This window comes from Pangasianodon hypophthalmus, chromosome 21, assembly GCF_027358585.1.
Source record: "Pangasianodon hypophthalmus isolate fPanHyp1 chromosome 21, fPanHyp1.pri, whole genome shotgun sequence".
NCBI classification, from domain to species: domain Eukaryota; kingdom Metazoa; phylum Chordata; class Actinopteri; order Siluriformes; family Pangasiidae; genus Pangasianodon; species Pangasianodon hypophthalmus.
Genome location: NC_069730.1, coordinates 14155153 through 14175746, shown reverse-complemented (window position 1 = coordinate 14175746; position 20594 = coordinate 14155153). Strand labels below are relative to the sequence as shown.

Here is a 20594-nt window from a genome sequence, read left to right as displayed (position 1 = left end):
ATACAAAAGAATCCAATGATTCAGCAAGTACCTTTACAAGTCACTCTTTTTCCAGCGTAGTCCAGACCACAGCCACGGACAATTCGCCACATCAGCTGGCTACAGTACAACCACGTTCCTATGCAGACTACTCTTTCAGGTGGGACTCGACTTATTTTGGGGATTTTCCCCTGGAAATGATGTGTGTGTGTTTTTTTTTTTTTTTTTTAATTAAACCGTTCTAAAAGATATTGCCTGCAACAGAATCCAAAAAACTGATAAATGTGGCATGGTTTCTAAGCATATTTTCTATTTGGAGCAGTAAATCCACACATTCCCCTCAAGGTCACTGGTGATAACCTCTTAATGGAAATTAAAGCTCAAATGACTCATAACTTCACCGATCAAAGAGCAATATTTGAATACGATGCAAAGCTTTAGGACAAATGGACACTGATAGGTCTTGGATCTGACATATGCAACTTTTTAATGCGTTTGTAGGAAACTGAAGTGTAACAAAATGCCTTTCTTCAGAAAAATAAGCAGAATAACAGGATCTGTAATCAGATCTCACCACCTGTAATGACATGGAGAAAGAGCTGCATGCACTTAATACGCTATGAGCATTGATATCTTCATTACAGGTTCAGCAATTCACAGTGGTCTACTTTTAACCAGGAATTAAATAGCAATGAAAGTTAAAAAATGAACAGCTGCATGAACATATTTAGAAAAAAAGGCATTTATAGATTTCACACTGAGCCCAATTCTAAAACTGCACAACATTTAATCTAAATAACTGGGGGGGGGACCATCAGCACCTTCACTTAAAAAAAAAAAAAAATGTTCTCATATTGTGGAAGAAAAGCGCAAGGCCAAAATAAAAATGGTATCCAACTTGAATGTGAAGCAGAGCAAGGGGTCTCTCACGGGAACAGCTCTGAACACAAAGGGCAATGTCTAATGGGTAAGAGGGTGAGTCAGTGTGCTCTTACGCATGCCTCTTTCTCTCTCTCTCCGCCATGCTAACAGTCCCTGCTCACATGATGAGCACCATGGAAATGCTTATCTTTATCGCCCAATGGCGCAGACCGTAAACCCACGTCACTGTTATATATCATGTAAAGCTGCACATTGTAAATGTAATCACTAATACTCTATATAAATTTAACCTAAATGCCATTAATGTTTTGTATCAAATTTTGCAAAATGAGAGTAGTGCTGTTTGTGTACTGCTGTCATTTTATTAGTGAACTAACACATTTACCCCACATTTTCCCACCGTCTGTCACTATGCTACCAACCGGGGATGATGAAGGCTAACACGAGGCTTCCTCCAAGACGTGAAGCTAGCCAACTGCATGTTTTTTCCGTTCCGCTTCTCATTCTGCGTCACAGGGTAGTGTAACACCCTCGGAGGAAAGCGCTATCCGCCCTCTTCCTCATCCATACAGCTTACAGATGTCCAGGATTGGCTACCGTCACTGTGATTGACAGGGGAGAGAGAGTATGCCATTCCTCCTAACCAGAAAACGCGACCGATTTTGCTCCCGTGACTCCTCTCTACAGATGTTTGTGGCATCAGTTGGTATCAAACTCAGATGAAAGAGTGAACGTTTTTCTGTTGTGCCACTCGGGAGCTCAATTAATCTGCTAATGGTCTTTAAGTCTTCCAGCCATTCTGCACTCTGAAATCAACATCAGGAAACAGATTATATTATTAAATGTCTTGTAAATATTTTCAAGATTACAAGAGTCCCTCAAGCTAGAAGAAGATGAGTTCCATGGAACTAAAACTCAAAATTAGTTTAAATCCTTACCGAAGTCTGGGTTAGAATAAACCAGCTACAGATTGTGAAAGTGTCATGATTAAACTAAAACTACTGATGCACTTTAAAGTGCTTTTAGCTTAAGGCAATCTCAGTCTTCATTTGTGCATATGTGAATCCATTTTTGCATATACTCGTTAGTGTTCCTCACTTTATAGAAATTAACCTAAGCTGCTTCTTGTCACTACTGGTTTTCAGAGACAGTCCAATACGCACATCACACAACAAGAATTCTTGACTCCAGTCCTCAGAACCCTCTGTCCTGCATAGACTGGGTTCTGCCTACCCTCAACACGCCTGTCCCACTTCTTTAAGTGCTTAATAATTAACTGATCACTTGGAATGGGTGTGTCAGCAGTAGGGAAAAATTTAAACTGTGCAAGACAGGAAGTCCCCAGGTCTGGAGTTAAAACCACTGTAGTAAAAGATAAAGAACAGCCTTGAAATGATTAAAAATCACTCTTTATTATCACAATATTTGTAATGTGATTTCTTAGCTATTTGTGCTTTCAGGATCATGTTTTTATTTCTGCACAAGGATATGAAAATAGTTAGTAATAGCCATCTTGATTATTTCACTCAACAGCAAAAATCATGATTATTGATTACATTTGTTCCGTCGATTTGGGAAATCCTAAGATCAAGAAACCTTAATTAGAGTAAGACCACTCCTTGATCACATAATTAAACATCTGTGAAGCTACTTAAATACTCCAAATATATAAATAAGCCCACCATATCGTATGCCTGATCTACCGTGTCTTATTGATCTTTAGTTTTGGCTGTGCACCAATATCACAGGGGATTATGTTTGATTAATTGTGGAAGCCAAAAATCCTGAACATGATTAAAATATGATTAATTGCGCAGGCCTAGACAAGGTACACAGAACCAATTAAAAAAAAAAAACTCATTCTACTAAATCTGTTTCACAGCGGAGCTAGAACAAGAAACTCAGATATTTGTTAATGCAAATTGTGCTTGAGGTTATACTGTGACAGATAATGCTGAAGGATAAAAAAAAAAACTACTCCCAATAACGTGACATAATTTAAGGCATAAATCATTAATAAATTATTTTTCCCACTGAATTGTGATTCTTCCAGATCTCCTCCGTTTAATGCTGTGCGGGCCGTGATCTAGCAAAACCCTGATTATCTACATAAACAAACCATGAGCAATGAGCAATTTTAGAGCAATCCAGCACTAAAAAAGCTGACAAAGAACCTTCACCTCCATCTCAAATACATCCTGCTGAAACTGGACCAATTCTCATACGAGACCTCGTGCATGTGGCTAAACGCCTGAAAAAGGGGGTCAATGGAAAAACGAGCGACCGCAAGCTCCTGTTGGCCAGCGGCCTGGTGGAAAAGCGGGAGCTTCGGATAATCCCTAATATGTCATTTTGCGAGTGTGTGAGTGTAGGACTGCTGGAGTGCATGTAGAGATCTGATTTATTGTCCAGAATAAAGCCCAAGACAAATATTCTGTCCAACAAACACAAAGAGTCAAAGCTAAAATATTAACATGGCCATGATAGCAGGTCACTTAGTTTTGTTAATTGAGAAGACACACATATATACCTGCAAAAAAAAAAAAAAAAACCATTTACAGTGCTACATGTGTTATGTAACAGGCCACTATCTTCTTACTCAATGTTACTGCACTACAATCACCCATTTGCAGTATTTTTAACTGTAGATGAAGATAGGTAGGGCTTTTTATTTTACTCATGCGCTGAATGTGCGCTGAATTGCTTGTCAAATTCCTGTGTCATGTACATTAGTAAACAATGATAATGTACATTAGTGTTTGGCATGTAGCCTATATATTTATAAATAATAATTAGCTCATTATTTTTTGTAAATAAATCAGAAAGAAAGCCAAATACTCTAACAAAAAAACAAACACTATTTGTGAGGTTTTTTTTGGCGAGAACTAATTATACATATACATATATATATATATATATATCACGCAGACAATTATATATCATGCACAATTATATAAAATGATTTTTAATGATACCACACACACGAAACTGTTTATTCACCAAATGTATATGATATACAGAAATTTAACAATTATCTATTACAATATTACAGTGGCATGCAGACAGCAAATTGATTTTTATTATCTATCTATCTATCTATCTATCTTTGTATTTTGGTATATTATACATACGTAGGTAGGATTTATTATTTTATATAAACATGCTGTATGTTATTATGCCTACTTGCCAGGACAAAGTCCTGTAAATCACATACATTTTGGTAATATTTTGGTGATATTCAAGACATTTCTACAATATTTAACATGAAATATATGTTAGCTAACAAACTGCCAATAACACAGTAGTATTAAATTAAAAAAAAAAACTTAATTCATTGATAAATAATTGATTTTAATAAAAGAAACACTAAAAGGGAGGAAAAATAATATAGCACATCAAATCTTGCGTTTCAACCTTGCAATCATTCGTGCTGTATTATTATAATGTATAAAAACATGTCACGATGTGTCAGAAAAGTGTGACAGATTTGATCACGATTATATCATAAAACCAGCTCTGACTATAGGCTAGTTTGATTTTTGTGAACAAAATAATAATAACAATAATAAATTTAATATATATATAATAATAATAATATAACTGTTACAATTTTATATATATAATTTGTTACAAATTTATTAAATAAATAAATAAGTGAATGAAAAATAATAAACATCCAGGCATCAAGGCTACTACTGGACACAGGGGTTGTATCCAACCTCTGTACATGTGTCATCAGTTATGTTTCTGATTTTGAATCAGTTGGAAATTGTAAAAATGAACAGTAAGGAGATGCTACCTGATTTTTATTAACACAGAAGCCCCTGATTATAATATGACCTAATATCAGGGCTGCTGTGTAACTGTTGTGGTGCCTCATAGTGTAAAGACTGATCCGTGTCTATTCAATAGAACTGCTAGTAAACAACGTAGTAGAGAGTGAGTTTGTTTTGTTAACAAAAAAAACACGGATAAGGAAATCAGGAACGTGGGAACTGAGAGAGAGAGAGAGAGAGAGAGAGAGAGAGAGAGAGAGAGAGAGAGAGAAGCCTTCTCGATGGCAAGCCACGTCCTTTAGACAAAAGGCTTCTTGCGAGAAGGACGCTCACGAAATCCAGCTTTGTGGTAACTAACACACACACACACACACACACACACACACAGCGCCTGGGGTTTGTCAGTGCAGTCGCGTGGCGCAGATACAACCACTACAGCTATAATGCAATCATATAGATCTCTCTCTCTCTCTCTCACACACACACACACACACACACACACAGAGGGGAAATCAGCCAGAGTGTAAAATATTTTTAAGAACAGTTCCCCGGATGTAACGTTACAACCAAGTGTCACACAACCGCGTTCATATTTCACCTCTACACAACAGAAACCATCACAGAAATTTTAATGGTTTCCACTACAGTTACCATTACAAACCATCACCTATCCATAAAAACCATGGTGGTCCTTAATGGTATCCACTAGATATAACATGCCACAAACAGACGACAACAAATTACCAGTAGAGACCCACAGGGACCATTAGAGTTTCCATTAAAACCACTACAATTCCCATTAAAACCATTACACATACTGTGAGGGGTTTCTATTGTTTTTTTTCAGCAGGGAGGAAAACTAAAGGCGGCGTTGTGAGTACTGGAGATGGTACAGTGCACGTTTAGCAGAAATGTACCAGTGAAGTGTTTAGATTGAGAGCAGAAGACGGAAAGCTGGTAGTGTTGCAGACTGCGCCACCCTTCCAGCCGCAGACAAAAGCGCGCAGGAGCTTCAGCTCTCTCCTCTCCGCTCCTCTCCGCGTTAGCTGTGCTAGCTGTGCTAACAGCAGCGCTCCTCATTCCCTCCAAGTCCTGCCACAGCGAGCCTGCTTGTCACTGCCCTTTTCCGTCGTCGACACGCCGCAGCTCGAACACTGAGAGAGCAGACAGATAATGTCCGTGTGCTGCAGCACGATACGGAAAACGCTTCGTTTCCTTCGAGTTTAAACGCGAACACCTGGTTGTGTATAATGTCCAAGCAACGGTATTACACCCACCACACATGTCAAAGCTAACGTTACACAAACACCCTGCGCTCAAGTTAGCACGCTAGCCACGTTAGCTGCGCGCACGGTTAGCTAACCAAGTGCTGGTCTATTATCAAAGGAAGACTTTCCTGCTTACCGTAAGCAATGCCTTTCGAGCTCCACTTCAGGCCAGCGCGACGAAACAAACAAAAAAACCAACTGTTTTTTTTTCACAAGAAGACGGTTTGCTGAATAAAATGCTCAAAAACGGTTATTAACCTACGACTGTGTGACGTTTCTCTCCAGCTTACGGCTCGGTTTGAAAACATCGCTGGTCGTCGCTAAGAAAAGCCGAGCAAAAACACGCGAACCTCGCGCTCATTGGCACGAGCTGGGTCACGTGATCGCGCGAGCTCCGTGCAGCGCTTAAAAAGGTTTGCGTGCGCTCAGCTGGGGCAGGACATGCCTCATACTAATAGCTTTGCCTCCATTTTGAACTTCTGGTACTAAAGTCACGCTAAGTCTGTATCAGGTGTGTATTTGTTTGAATTGATTAGACTTACAGCGGTGTAAACTTGCCGTGTTCGTTTTTTATTTTTTAATTTTTTTACTGAAATTCCGCGCACAGACGTGAACACGTTTAGGAAAGAGGGCGAGGTGACGCTCGGGCGCTTGACGTCATCTTTTCCGCTCGGCGCGAGCTGCAGCTACGGGGAACGTTCTCGAAACGTCCGAGGGTCGCGGGATGAGCTTTTACTGGAGAGTGGAGTAAATATAAATTTCTCTTTCAATTCAAATATGTATGTCGAACAGCAGGCTTATTCATTTGTTAACATGTACGGTCGTTGTGTAGTCCGAGGTTTTTTGAAGCGCCGTCGTGTGTGTGTGTGTGTGTGTGGCGCAGTGGTATTTGCATTATGGAGAAATGTTTGGCGCATGCGCAGTGGCGGCCATTATGTTGCAGAACAGGCTCAAATCGCGAGGGAGAAATCTGAGCGTGGGGGAAGGGCGCTGGCTAGACACATCGACAAACAGGAGCACTGCTGAATGAATGTGAAAGCTGACAGGCATAACTGCTTTATTACACGTTAATGCAAGCAGTGGTTGATGGTGTGAAGGCGTGTAGTGGATAGGGTGGGTGGCCTGGCTTTACACTGTACGCTTTGCATGAACACATCACATGGGTGTGCAGTGTGTCTGTTGTGCGTCACCGCGCAGGCGATTAGCGTCTGAGACACAAATTCAAATAAGTGACATTTCTTAATGTGTGTGAGTCGCAAAAGAACTCGGCTGATGTGAAAACCCCGGCTATAAAAATAAAACCACGCTTACACAAGCTTTCCAGCAGAGCTGTCAACTTTGTTAAAGTGGCTCCACTGTCAGATTCAAAGGCGTGCCAGTTGCTTCAGGCTGTTCTGTTTGATCTGATCTGGACTGCTGCCATAAGCATTGTGTACACAATCCTTAAGTAGATCTGCAAAGGTGTGAAATTCACATGTACCCATGTAAAGACCAGCAAAATCGTGGAAATGAAGGACATTATCCTTTTTTTTTTTTTTTTAATATCTTGCTGCCTATGTAGTATAGACAGTAAGACAGCATATTAACCATACTGTCTTTAGATGTTCCCTTTTATTATAGACTAACACAGCCTCCCTAATGCATATATTTACCATACAGTTTAAAGTAGTACAATTACAGAAAACCATACAGTCAAAGCCTGGAAAGTTGAAAAAAAAAATATCAGTCTGAAAATAGTCCAGGGGTTCAAATTCCAGGACTGCCCTTGACTGATCCAGTACCAAAAACAATAAAATCCAGGACAAATGAAAAAGTACTGCAGTACTGAATCTCCACAGCAAAATGACCTTAACCTAATATAGCCTGGTTTAAACTCAAATACACTGTGATGGTTTGTTTAACATCACAAAAATTAAACCAATTACAGGAATATTTTCTATGACTTTTAAATATGGATTTTTGCATGTTTTTTTTTTTTTTCAAAGGCAATACAGCACTGGATGTTGCCTGTTTTATTATTTTTTTTTTAAAGACTAGGTAAGTTTTCTATTAGGAGCCCTGATAGTCTTGAAAAGGTCAGGAAAACTTTCAAGCAGAAAGGGTAAAAATCATACTGTATCTAATTCTGATCATATTTATTTGCTATAGAGATAAGAATCTTCTATATATTCTATAGAAGTTAGGCCAGTTAATAAGATCAGGAAAATGTTTGCCTATACATTTCTATAAAAATTAGAAACTAAGATTAACACAGTGCTGAATTTCTTTCTAGAAAGAATTTTTAATCAGAAAGAGGCAAAAGTCATTTATATATTTACTTCTGCTTTAAAATGTTCTAATAGGTAGGCAAAGACAATTTAAAATAACCACACTGCTACTGTGTACAATGAATAACATTTTTATTTACACTTAATGATGTTTGATATTTATATGACTCAGGTTAAGTTAGATGAGGACTCGTATTGGAGTTATAAGTCAGGTCTGACTCCAAAGCCAGGTCCAGGAGGAGGTCCGGTCAGAGAGGTCAGTCCTCCGGCAGGCTCGCACGAGAAACGGCCACTCCTGCAAACGTTGCAAAACATCATCAATAATTCATCGGTGCTCTCGAGTTTAAAGCAACTTAATTTCCGTGACCCTTTGTGTGGGTGGTATTATCATATAATTAACAGTGAGTAAAGATATGCAATTTAATAGTGTCAGGCAACCCGATATCAGTGAATGGTGCATACCTGTGCAGTACACATAATGAATGCACTGGAGATATTTACAAATTAGTAGTTAAAAGGTGCTCTGTGTAAGATTATGTTTTTATTTATTGATTTATTTATAATAATTGCTATACCACAGCACTGTTGAATTCTCAGATTTGATCTGGTCAGAAGGTACTGACTAATTTTTTTTCAATCAGCACGATTTAGGCAGTAGTACTGGGTGTAATTCAAATCACAGGTTTATATTAATGCGCTCTTTCAAATACATTATCAATTTTATTGTAATAAGTAATTCATCTAGAAGTGTATGGCAGAACCTCCACAAAATCTAAGGCCAATAATACATGTTATTTAGCAAAGAAAATCATCTTATCATTGTTATGGTGAAGTTTTCTGCAAGGAGACGAATATTTAATGCTTATGGAAGGAGTCTCCAGTGTCAGTTCGTTAAAGCTCAGGATGTTTTCTGACATGAAAAGTCGTCAGAACTTTGAGTTTTTTCAATTTCTCATTAACATTAGAACCTGTTTTTATTTTGCTTATTAGCTTCTAGAGAGGAAATTTTTTTTTTTTTTACAAATTTTAATCATTGGCAAATTGCTTTTGTTGTAGAGGAATGAAACACTTAGGGACATACTATTGTTGGAAAATAATCAACTTCGGAGTGGTAACTGTAACTCTACTTCATGCTGGGCTGCATCGTACAGTTCACCTGTACTCATTTAATCATAGTATTACACAAATCAAAAGTAGCAATCTTTACAGTTATTACTCAGCAATAACATCTAAAAAGGCCTTCATACCTTGGCCCAGGTGGAGGGACTCTCCCGGCTTTCAGTTCATCAATGATGTGCTCAATATCTGAAGGCTTCAGATCCTCCTGCAAAGCAAAGAATTCATAAGAGCTATACACTCATGTTCCCTCATAGTAGCATGTTTCTTAAGAAACCTAAACATGTTGGGGGACTCTATTGAGCTTTAATGAGTCACTGTCTATTTCCAAAAAAGGCTCTTCTGGTTACTTGTAAGGGCCACTTTGCAGGTAAATACCCATTTTGAGCACTTTTTTCTGAAAGTATCATACTAAATGCGAGTCAATACAGGATATCACTCGCTGGTCATGTAGTCACCAAACGCTATCTGTGACATCTGTTTTACCACTAAACCAACACATAACCTTATAAAGAAAATTTGACCATATAATGTGTAAAAAAACTGCTTTTGCTCAAACTCAAGTCTGATTCTTAACAAAGCCAGAGCCTACACAGAGAATCACTGGGTGAAGGATGAGTTTGTTACTCTAACCTTGTTGATACAGAGAAATTCTAGTCAGTCAACGGTATCTGTTGGGCTACGTAGCCTATAGCAGCAGTTCTTGAACTTTTTGCAGCCAGGGACACATTTAACTGTAAGATAAATTCCCCTTGGCAGTGAGTTACTTTATGAGCCAAATCCAAATATTAAGCTCTTTATGTAACTGTGTACAGTAATATTTTGGCTATTTATTGGAGCCATGAAGCTTTTTATTCCTGAACTTTCCACAGACAGAACAAGTTAGATTCAGTGTGAGGTTTGGGTTAAACCTGTTCAATTAATGTTCTCAGTCAAATCAGCTACTGACTCTAACAACTCAGGAATAAATATAACAGCTTTGATAATAGTGGGTTATGACGTATATCTATCAAGGACCCCTTGGTTAAGGTTAAGACTTTTTCCAAACACTTCCATCACTGTATGTTGTGCCCTAGAACCCAGAACCTGTAGCTCCAAGAATCAGAGCAAGTATTCCTCATGTCCAGTTGTGGTTAAAAATGGTAAATTGGTGAGCCCTTCCTCTCTGACCATGTTATGCGTACCCACAAGGCTTCCAACAACCAGGACACGGAGTTGATAATTAACCACAGAAGTGGAATCTGTTGACCAAATTTCAGTCCCAGCAAGTTACTGACTTTCCATTCACCCATGTAACATCACATTTAATTGCATCATCATCCAGTCAGCCTATCATCAGCTCTGATTTACTTACCCAGTGGCTGAATGAGATCTCCTCTACCCGTTTTTTTTTTTTTAAATCATTAATAATAATAATCATATTTATACAAAGGCTGGAAAAAGTGACAGTATTGTTGCACTAGCTAGAATTTTCATCCTGTACTAATAATATATATATATATATATATATAAATAATAATTATCCACATATGTCTGAGTGGTGGCTGTAGTCAGTTATTTCATTTCTGCCCAAACATCTCCTCAAGTCAAGTGTAATGCGAAAACGAACTTGGAAATGAAATTCTGTAGCATTGTTTCCATCTACGCTATGCCCATAATGCAAGCAATAAAATGAAAATGCATTTAAAAACCTGTGCAAGCTTGTGAGCGTTTTTGTTACCATTAAATAGACATTTTTCAACAGAAATGCTTTACACAAAGATGTCACTTCCTGCAGCAGCCTGTTTTTACATAAATTTTGCTTTGTTGCTTAAAAAATTGTTTGACACGTTTTCATCAAGAATTCCCTGCATTCTTTCCTCGACACCTGAGGAAACTGACACATGAAAATAACACAACGCTGCTCTTTTAATGTGCCGTAGTTCACCGTCAAATAAAGATGTCATTTTCTATAATTGAACTAAGAAAAACAGGTTAAGGTTGGACATGTTTTCCCAATAGAAACTTTTATTAGAGAGAACAGCTGTTAGGGAGTGAAGGAGGCATGTATTCACATGGAGAAGCAGAACGATTTCAGCAGGACATAGATGCCCTGCTTTTCCTGCTGGTGTTTTATTGGTTTGTTGTAGAAGAGGCATGCGACAAATGATGAAACGACACGATTTATGCATAACTGCAGTGTTTTTCATGTCAAAAACCTTTCCACTACAGTTTCCCGGACATTTCATGCATCAACAGAGATTTATCTGCTAAAGTTAAAAATATAGATTTGTCAAAAGCTTATTATGTAAAACATGACCGATAGATTCCTTTCAGATTAACATATTTCACAAAAGACCACTTGGATGGAAACTTGGCTAAAGATAACAAAATGAAGTATTAGTTGTCTGGAATAGCGAGCTGAAGTAAGAGGCCTTGAGGTCTGTGACTACGCGTTGTATTTATAGCCTCTCAGTCTAACAAATCAAATCATAATGGTACTAGTGTAAATGTTAACATCAGGTCTTGCATATATAATCTTGAGTTGTTAAGGGATTTACCCTGAGCTATTTCTGAACAAGACTGAAAGTTGTTCTGTTGCTGACAAAGGTCCTCTTTGGGATTGAAGCATGGTGTCTGTGACATGCTATAATAATACATGCTAAAATCATTTATATGCATTTCCTGACAAGAACATTAAAATGTTAAGCTTTAACATGTAGTCTCAGTGTTACTGACTTAACACATTTTAGAAACATAAGGGATTTTTTTTTTTCTCAGTGGTACTTTTATTATATAAATTTAAATACTATTTAATTAAATACTAAATATTTAATACCCACTAGCACCTATAACAGTAGACTGATTCATCCTATTAATAGTATGGAATGTCCTAGGCATATATCAGATCCTATATTTGGGTTGAAACTTTTAGTTAATGCTAATTTATATAAGAGAATTTTATAATAGAGGTTTCATTTGCTTAAGACTCAGTACCCTTTTACCAAAAATACTGCTCTGAGAAGACAACGTGACATGAATGACTGATTTTGAAACAATGCAAAAAAAAAAATTTGAAAGAACCTCATTTCTGAAATAACGATCTAGACTGTCCTCATTCATTAGTTAAAAAAAACAAATGTGAATCAAAACCACAAATACAACACTTCAAGAATATATCTGACTTTGTATTACTTTGTTTTCTGATACCCGATAAAAAAAAAAAAAAAAAACTGCATAGGACTGATGTACTACTGAAGAAGAATGTTAGGCCATTATCAGTGCTGAACTTTTTCTCAAATATAATCGACAATTACCTAGTGACTAAAATAATTAGTTACTGCAGATCTATCCTATACATCCATATACATATACACATACATCCTTCTGTATTTCTAAATCACAACACTGACACTTGAGTGTATTACTGTTTAACATGCCCTCATTGACATTCGGGAGGAATCCTCACTGCCATTTTATAAAGCTACTTCAGGTGAAGAGAATTAGGATTTAAATAAACAGTATATTTAAGGATGCAGTAGTGTGACATCTTATTTGCTCATCCGTTACTGACTTCAAGTATCTTGTATTTAATATTACACAACAGTTAGTTTTGTTCCACTAATTTGATTGGATGGCGTTCCAAGATTGCTTATACTGAATATAACCTCACTGGGACGTTTCACTGTTTGTGTCACTCCACTTGTCAGTGTTCACCACATAAAATTTCCAATTCTATTGATAGATTGTTGCACTGAAACCACTACTGCAGGAGCGTTAGCGACATCATCAGCAGACATGGCAAACTACACATTTTTCATGTCAACTTTTGACTTAAAACATGAAAGCTTGTCAGATGAAGATGAGAAGGATGAAGCGAAGCCAGTTTCACTGGATGCACCTTTAACAGGAATGTACAAATCAGCGTGGGCCCAACAAGGAGCAGGCTAGCAAGCTAATGGGTCTGCGAGCCTCCACGTTGGCATGGCAACACACAACGCTCTACCCATCTGTGGCTACTTTGGGATCTATTTCTGCTAAATATTTGGCTATATTATGTCTGAAATGTCAGTTACTCTATGTTAATTTCTTGTTTATACAACAGTTGTATAAAAGCAATATCGCAGTCTCGCAGTCGTGCGGTTATAGTGAATACGGGCATGGCTGGGATTACCTGCCAAATGGCCAAATCACAGCCATACCGATATGCAGTATAACCACACTCTTTTTCATGCAATATTGCATGAAATAGCATTTTTAAAAACATAATTGCCATGGTCTGAAATCAGGAAAGAAGAAAAGAATGTCAGAATGTCAACTCTCAAAAGAAATGATATTAAAACCCAGCCAGGATTTTAAACACGTACTCGCAGCACTGTGGCACGCTGAGGGCTGAACAGGTGTACTTACATAATAGTTGTCATTGATTTGGACCATTGGGGCATTAACACAAGCACCAAGACATTCAACTTCTATTAGCGTGAACAGCCCGTCTGCTGTGGTCTCGCCAACCTTGATGCCTAGGAGAGAGAAAGCAGTGGTATTGAGTTCATAAATAAGGAACAGATCAAATTAAATTGCTCAGACCGCAGACATGCAGTAATGAGGCCTGTCTTTTATCAGTGGCATGTATCAGTTTACATGTACTCCGATGACATTTCAGTACTCGTATGCAAAAATATTTGCTGGAAAAAAAAAACTTTACAATTCTTTAAAGTCGTCTCGTGTTAGACTGAACACAAACTGAATGCGTGTTTAAGGTAAGTTCATTCTGTTCATTCCTAATGTCTGGGCACAAGGTTGGCAAGAAATCTGATCCTAGACTAACTACAAGTCTAGCTTGCAGTTCTTTCTGAACACACATCCAGGGCAGCAACTGCTTTGAAAATTTTACAAAATTTTTTTGTCCTACAGAATTAATAGATTTTTGTAAACATGTCATTATTTCTGAATGAATAAGTTCTGCCTGTTTAACTAAAGAGGTAGACAAAATGAATAATTTTATTAGTAATTAAAAGCTCCAATGCTGCTCAGGCCCATGTTGCCCAGAAGCATAACTGGCTAGGCTCAAAAGTACAAGCTAATGTAATGTAATGTACTGTAATAAATAACTTATGACCTGCTAATTAAGTGCACTGATACAGAAACAAATGAGTAGGTGATTATTATCCTCTTCTAACAAAGTTTATTATGTAGCACATGGTGTTTGCTCCCTTGACAAAAGCCAGCAAGTCGTAGGCCAGCGTTTCAGCTATGAGATTTGGTGTTCTGTCCTCACACTGTGCATAAAAGGTATTCGAATATGACAAGCGTCATTATTTTTCCTGGTGACATGTTGTGCTAGTAGAAGATTTACTGTATATGACAGCTTTGTGCTGGACATTATTTTCCTCCGTTTCATCAGTGGCTCCACGTACCTGCGCGTTCCTGATAAGACTGTCTGTCATGTGTGCACGCTAATTAATCCACCTAGTAGAAATACTTTTACTGTCAGGCGGATGTGTAGTGCAGGTATCCAGGTAGCTGGATTAATAACAAGTAGCTTGTGCTATAGTTGCAGCATCAATGTGCATCAACCACCGTAAAAGCGCACTACTTTAAAATATAGCTACAAATCAAATAAACCTACTTGTCCTTCGGGCAACTCTGAATAACACTCGTATTATAATAACATTAATGCTATTAATGATAATACTAATACTCCAGACACTGAAACTGCTTGTCCCAGGCATCCAGGACAGCAATTTCTCCACTCTCAAATTGCATACAGCAAATTCATCCATGCTTCTCTCTTTCTGTGACTCTTCCTCAGTGCATTTGTGCCATTATAATCGAGTTTATCAGCTGATTAATTTGCTCTGCTACGGAGACGTCAGCCTACAACTCACCCTGGGCTAGCTTAGGTCATCCACCTCGGTGACCTTAATTAAGCCTAAAAGAAAACAGGTGGTTAAATGAAGCCTATTAATGAAGCCTCTTGCTATGCTTACCCAGTTTATTCTCGATGGCTTGCAGGATGCTGTCCGAATCGCACAGCATGCAGGGTGTCGTGGTGCACACCTGGACGTGGTACTTTCCCACTGGCTGCCGGTTGAACATGGTGTAGAACGTGGCTACCTCATACACTCTCATGGGGGAGACTTCTAAGATCTCAGCTACCTGGAAAGTTTAAAAATAACACATTCAGATGACTGGTTTGAGGGAGTTTCCTAAACATGTTCTGACAGTCAGCCAGAGCAGAGAAGTAGCCAGCTGAGAATTGGTTTTAGGAATGAAATATGTATATATACATATATAATAAATGTATACAATTTGTAATATAAATATACACTCACTGACCACTTTATTAGGGTCATTACACCTGGTCATTCATGCAATTATCTAATCAGCCAATCACATTGGCAACAGCACAATGCATAAAATCAGCAGATATAGATGAGCACTGGAAAAATATTGCCTGGTCTTTTTACAATCTTCAACCGTCATCTGTGATCATCTGCTGTTGTAGCCCATCTGCCTCAAGGTTCAACATGTGTATTCTGAGATGCTTTTCTGCTCACTACGGTTGTAACAAGTGGTTATTGGAGATACCATAGCCTTCCTGTTAGCTCTAACAAGTCTGGACCAACAAGGCATTTCCAGGTGCAAAACGTCTGCTTACTGTATTGGTTTTTGTGTGTGTGTGTTTTTTTTTTTCTTTTTTTCTGCAGCATTCTGTGTAAACTCTAGAGACTCTTGTGTGTGAAAATCCCAGCTCAGCAGTTTCTGAAATACTCAAACCAACAATCATGCCACAGTCTCTCAGACCACATCTTCCCCCATTCTCATGCTTGATGTGGACATTACTTGAAGCTCTTTCAAGGCTTTCTGCATTGTGCTGCTTCCACATGAGTGGCTGATTGGATAACTGCATGAATGAACAGGTGTTCCTAATAAAGTGGTCGGTGAGTGTATTACTTAATATATAGTAATTAGACAATAAGTTGTAACTTCACAGAGATTATAGAAAGGGCAACACTCAGTAGCTTGTGTCTGAAAGGTGAAAACTATGCTGAGCAAATTTTAGAAATCCTTTCTTCTCCCATACTTGAAACTGTATTCAGCAGCTGACAGTTTCATTATGTTCTAGGAAGCATGCTGAGATTTGTCTAGCCCTTCAGGATAAATAGAATAATTGTAACACCATGGACAAAGTGTGTCAACTGATCTAAGCATGTTTCTGATCTCTGAATGTGATATAATGTTATTACTCATTAAATCACCTCATAATTAGGTTAAAGGTGCGATAGTCGATCTTATTTAATCCTTACTTGTACGAATAACCTGGAAGATATGTAAAACATGACAAAATATAAAGGTTTAAGCCATGTTCCCAACACAAGTATATTAAGTGGCTGAGAAAACCTGTTTGCGAAACTGTCTTCTGGTCCGGAATGCTTGTGTTTGTTTGTGCCTCCTGTCAATAATTTTATAGACACTCTACAGGCCACCACAGATACTGTGGGCGGAGTTTCGTGTACATGAACGGGAATCACTCAAATGTTAACCACAAATGTTTAAAAAAAAAAAAAAAAAAAAAAGAAAGACTAATCTTACTTAATGCACCTTTAACTACCATCAATATGTACTCACTTTTTACAAATCATGAATCCGAATTAATGAACAGACAACAAACTAAAAAATAAAACACTTTTTAAAATATAAAATAATTTACACTACATGTGTATTCTCTGCATGTTTTCTTCTAAATTCTCTAATAGGATGGAATTATAATATATAATAATTATGACTAATTATTATAGTGTTATTAAAATGTTATTAGCATAAACTGAGAGAACTACAAAGTATCTTGTTAAAATTGTTTTTTTTAGTCTAATAATCCCTATTATAATTCCCTTGTAAACAGTTTCTTTCTCAATGCTTTCAAGGGAATGGAATGATGTGTAATTTTTTTTAAATAATTACTTGAAACTTTTCTTTTTTCCCCCCTCAAGCTCTCAGACGTATTTCACCTTGTTCATTGCTGAAATGGGGAGCCAGCCATGCTGCCTCTGAGCCAGGTCCAGGACAGGAATGGTGGCAGCCTGCTTGTGACCCTCAGGGTAGTTTTTTATAATGGCTTCAACTCGCTGTCACACAAAAAAAAAAAAAAAGAAAAGAAAAAACCCAGAAAGACCAGTTAAACAAACACGCATCTACATGTTAGAGCACTGAAAATCATGATGAAGACTGAATTCACGTTCTAGATTTTGCCACTCCTGAGACTTTTTCTGAGATGACTCATATACCATAAATGGCTGAAAACAACTGTACACGACAGATTTGCATATTCTTCCACAACTACTCCGTCCTCTACATTAGCGTTGGACTAAACTAGCATATTGCTATTAAACACACTGCCATGCCCATGTGTCTTGCCATATATTATGCGTAAAGTTAATTTACAACACAGGCACAGAAAACTTCTCTGGAGCTACTTGTGGGTTCTCAGAGAGGTTCTCAGTTACATATGATACACTGCTCTGAGATCAGTATAGCAAAGACTAATATTGTGAAAAACAAGTAACAAATGATATAATATGCAGCCACACGTGTAAGCCAACGTGATTCAATTTCAAGTGAAAGAGTCATAGATCTTCTCTCACCTTCATGTTCTCGGGTGTGAACTCAAATGGAGTATCGGGATTATTTTCTGGTGTATCTCTGTGCTGAAAAAACAAACAACAACATAAAAAAAAAGACATTAAATGGGTTTAAACTAATTGTCTCTGAAGGTTGTTTCAAAGCACTCATGTCCACCTCAAATGTGTCACAATGTGATACAGATTTGTGTTTGAAACCTTGTTTTTAAGAAAAAATTAGCTCTCCTACATATATATATATATATACACACACACACACACACACACACACACACACACATATATATATATATATATATATATATATATATATATATATATATATATATATATATATATATATATATATATATATATACACACACACACACACACACATATATATATATATATATATACATATATATATATATATATATATATATATATATATATATATATATATATATATATATATATATATATACACACACACACACACATTTATTTTCATTCACTCAGAGATATGTTTTTTTTTTTTTTGTTTTGTTTTTTTTCTCTGGGTATTGGCCATTAAGGTACAGCCGGACATCCCCTTCACAACTGTTTTTTTTTTTAATTCTTCTTTGTAAATGAAACCTTTCACAGTAGCAGACATGATCACAGGATGCTGCCCCCTGGTGAATTTCATCACAGATAATTGATCAGCATCAGGAAAAATAAAAATAACGAGGTATGAAAATGGCAAGTAACACTTTCATACTCTCGGACACGGTGAGCACACTGGAGAACTGGTTTCAAAGAAGACAGATTTCTGGCACTGAAACAGGATTATGTCATGAATATGGTGTCAGTTTCAACACAGCGGATATGATCGCAGGTACCCAGTTCCAGTGCTGTATCTGAATTCGCTTCTTATATCATGCACTATTCTCATAGAGCTGTCTGAATTATCAGTAGACAAATTTTATAGTTCAATATAGTTTTTACCCATAGTGCATCGTGCATCGTACATCGAGGGTACAACTTCTACACAATACTTCTGCACACACAATGCATTTGTTTTTGCTCTTTCTTTTTTATTGTTAGGATTAATATTAAAGTGCCCAACCTTGTACATAAACATAAGAAACGTTTAACAACCACTAAAATAGGCATGTACATATTAGTCGTGTATTTAATACAACAATCGTTTTTTATATTTCTGTGGTTTCAGACTGATAATTGTTAACGTTCAGATTGTTTATGTGAAAGCAGGACACAATGATGTCCATGTGAACATGTAAGTGTTCGCTGAATTTCCTCCCTTACTGCTGCCCCCTATAGAGCTCTATATAGAGCAGTTCATATATAGTAACTAGAAATAACCCCAGGTATTACACACTCACTAGCAATAATCCAGTCGTGTAATAGCAGCACAATGCTTAATCCATGCAGATATAGATTTATTCAGTTAATGTTCACATCAAACATCAGAATGAGAAAAGGAAATGTGATCTCTGTGACTTTAACCACTTTAACCACGGTCAAAGTCACTTGAGATCACAATTTTCCCGCATTCTGATGTTTGATGTGAACACTAACTGAAGCTCTTGCCCTGTACCTGCATAGTTTTTTTGCATTCCTCTACTGCCACATTATTGGATAACTGCAGGTGTGCAATTCTTCCTAATAAAGTGGCCTGAGAGTGTACATCCAGTCCAAATGTACAAATGGTAATGTACAAATGGTAAAGATTCCTTTATATCATATGGGAAGAAAAGGTTTGTGCTCCAGGGAGTGCTCATGTATTTTTTGTTGGTTTGTTTGTTTTTATTAGCCAAGTTTAAAATACAGAACAATAAAATATAGACAACATTTAAAAGGACTTGTAAGTTAAGTCATGCTTAATGCCATCACACCCATATGTGGTTCTTCCCCAACCTGCTGCCACAAAATTGGATGCACCCAATAGTATAGAATGTCTTAGTACGCTGTAGCATTACAATTTCCCTTCACTAGAACTAAGAGGCCTAAACATGTTCCAGCAAGACAGTGTCCATTTGCACAAACCAAACTTAAAGAACTCAAGTGGCCTGCACAGAGCCCTGATATCAACTGCACCGAACACTTCTGGGATGAACTGGAACACCGACTGCACCCCACTAATACTCTTGCGGCTGAATGGGCACAAATCCCCACAGCCATGCTCCAAAATCTAGTGGCAGCCTTCTCAGAAGATTGAAGGCTATTATAACAGCATCTGGTATGGGAAGTTCAACAAGCACGAGCACCTGATGGTCAGGCGTCCACAAAGTTTTGGCCATATAGTGTATATGTTAAGGTCGTTGAACCTACTAATGATCACACCATAAGCCCTACAATAAGCGCATATTAAATAAAGGTATGATATATAATAAATCAACAGTTTGCATTAAAAATAAGAGTTGTACATAGTTGCTGTTTGATTTATAATGGTCCTCCTGCAACATTACTTAACAAATATACACCACTCAGCCATAACATTAAAACCACCTGGCTAATATTGTGTAGCTCCCCCTTGTGCTGACAAAACAGCTCTGACCCATCAACGCATGGACTCCACAAGACCTCTGAAGGTGTGCTGTGATATCTTTCACCAAGACCTTAGCAGCAGATCCTTTAAGTCCTGTAAGTTGCGAGGTGGGGCCTCCATGGATCTGACCTGTTTGTCCAGCACATCCCACA

General features: G+C 37.6%; 2 protein-coding genes and 1 long non-coding RNA gene across 5 annotated transcripts in view; 1 reads left to right on the top strand and 2 right to left on the bottom strand.

Moving 5' to 3' along the window:
• The window catches only part of ankrd12 (ankyrin repeat domain 12), a 35438-nt gene extending 29086 nt beyond the window's left edge, over nucleotides 1-6352 (bottom strand). For 2 of the 3 annotated variants that reach the window (XM_034314762.2, XM_034314763.2), the window contains exon 1: nucleotides 6042-6352. The gene's annotated coding sequence lies outside the window, so the exon portion shown is untranslated. Of the gene's footprint in view, nucleotides 1-1283; nucleotides 1668-6041 lie in introns of all 3 variants that reach the window. The other variant, XM_053227728.1, reaches the window with a different exon arrangement.
• On the top strand, nucleotides 6349-17399 carry LOC128317154 (uncharacterized). The gene is made up of 3 exons (XR_008300688.1): nucleotides 6349-6652; nucleotides 15978-16211; nucleotides 17262-17399. It is a non-coding gene; the product is annotated as an uncharacterized LOC128317154 (long non-coding RNA).
• The window catches only part of ndufv2 (NADH:ubiquinone oxidoreductase core subunit V2), a 15375-nt gene continuing 3068 nt past the window's right edge, over nucleotides 8288-20594 (bottom strand). The window contains exons 3-8 of the mRNA XM_026925273.3: nucleotides 17913-17975; nucleotides 17280-17396; nucleotides 15258-15426; nucleotides 13678-13787; nucleotides 9420-9496; nucleotides 8288-8467 (exon numbers count right to left, since the gene is read on the bottom strand). Coding sequence (XP_026781074.1) covers nucleotides 8374-8467; nucleotides 9420-9496; nucleotides 13678-13787; nucleotides 15258-15426; nucleotides 17280-17396; nucleotides 17913-17975 — 630 coding nt within the window. The 3' untranslated portion in view covers nucleotides 8288-8373. The remainder of the gene's footprint in view (nucleotides 8468-9419; nucleotides 9497-13677; nucleotides 13788-15257; nucleotides 15427-17279; nucleotides 17397-17912; nucleotides 17976-20594) is intronic.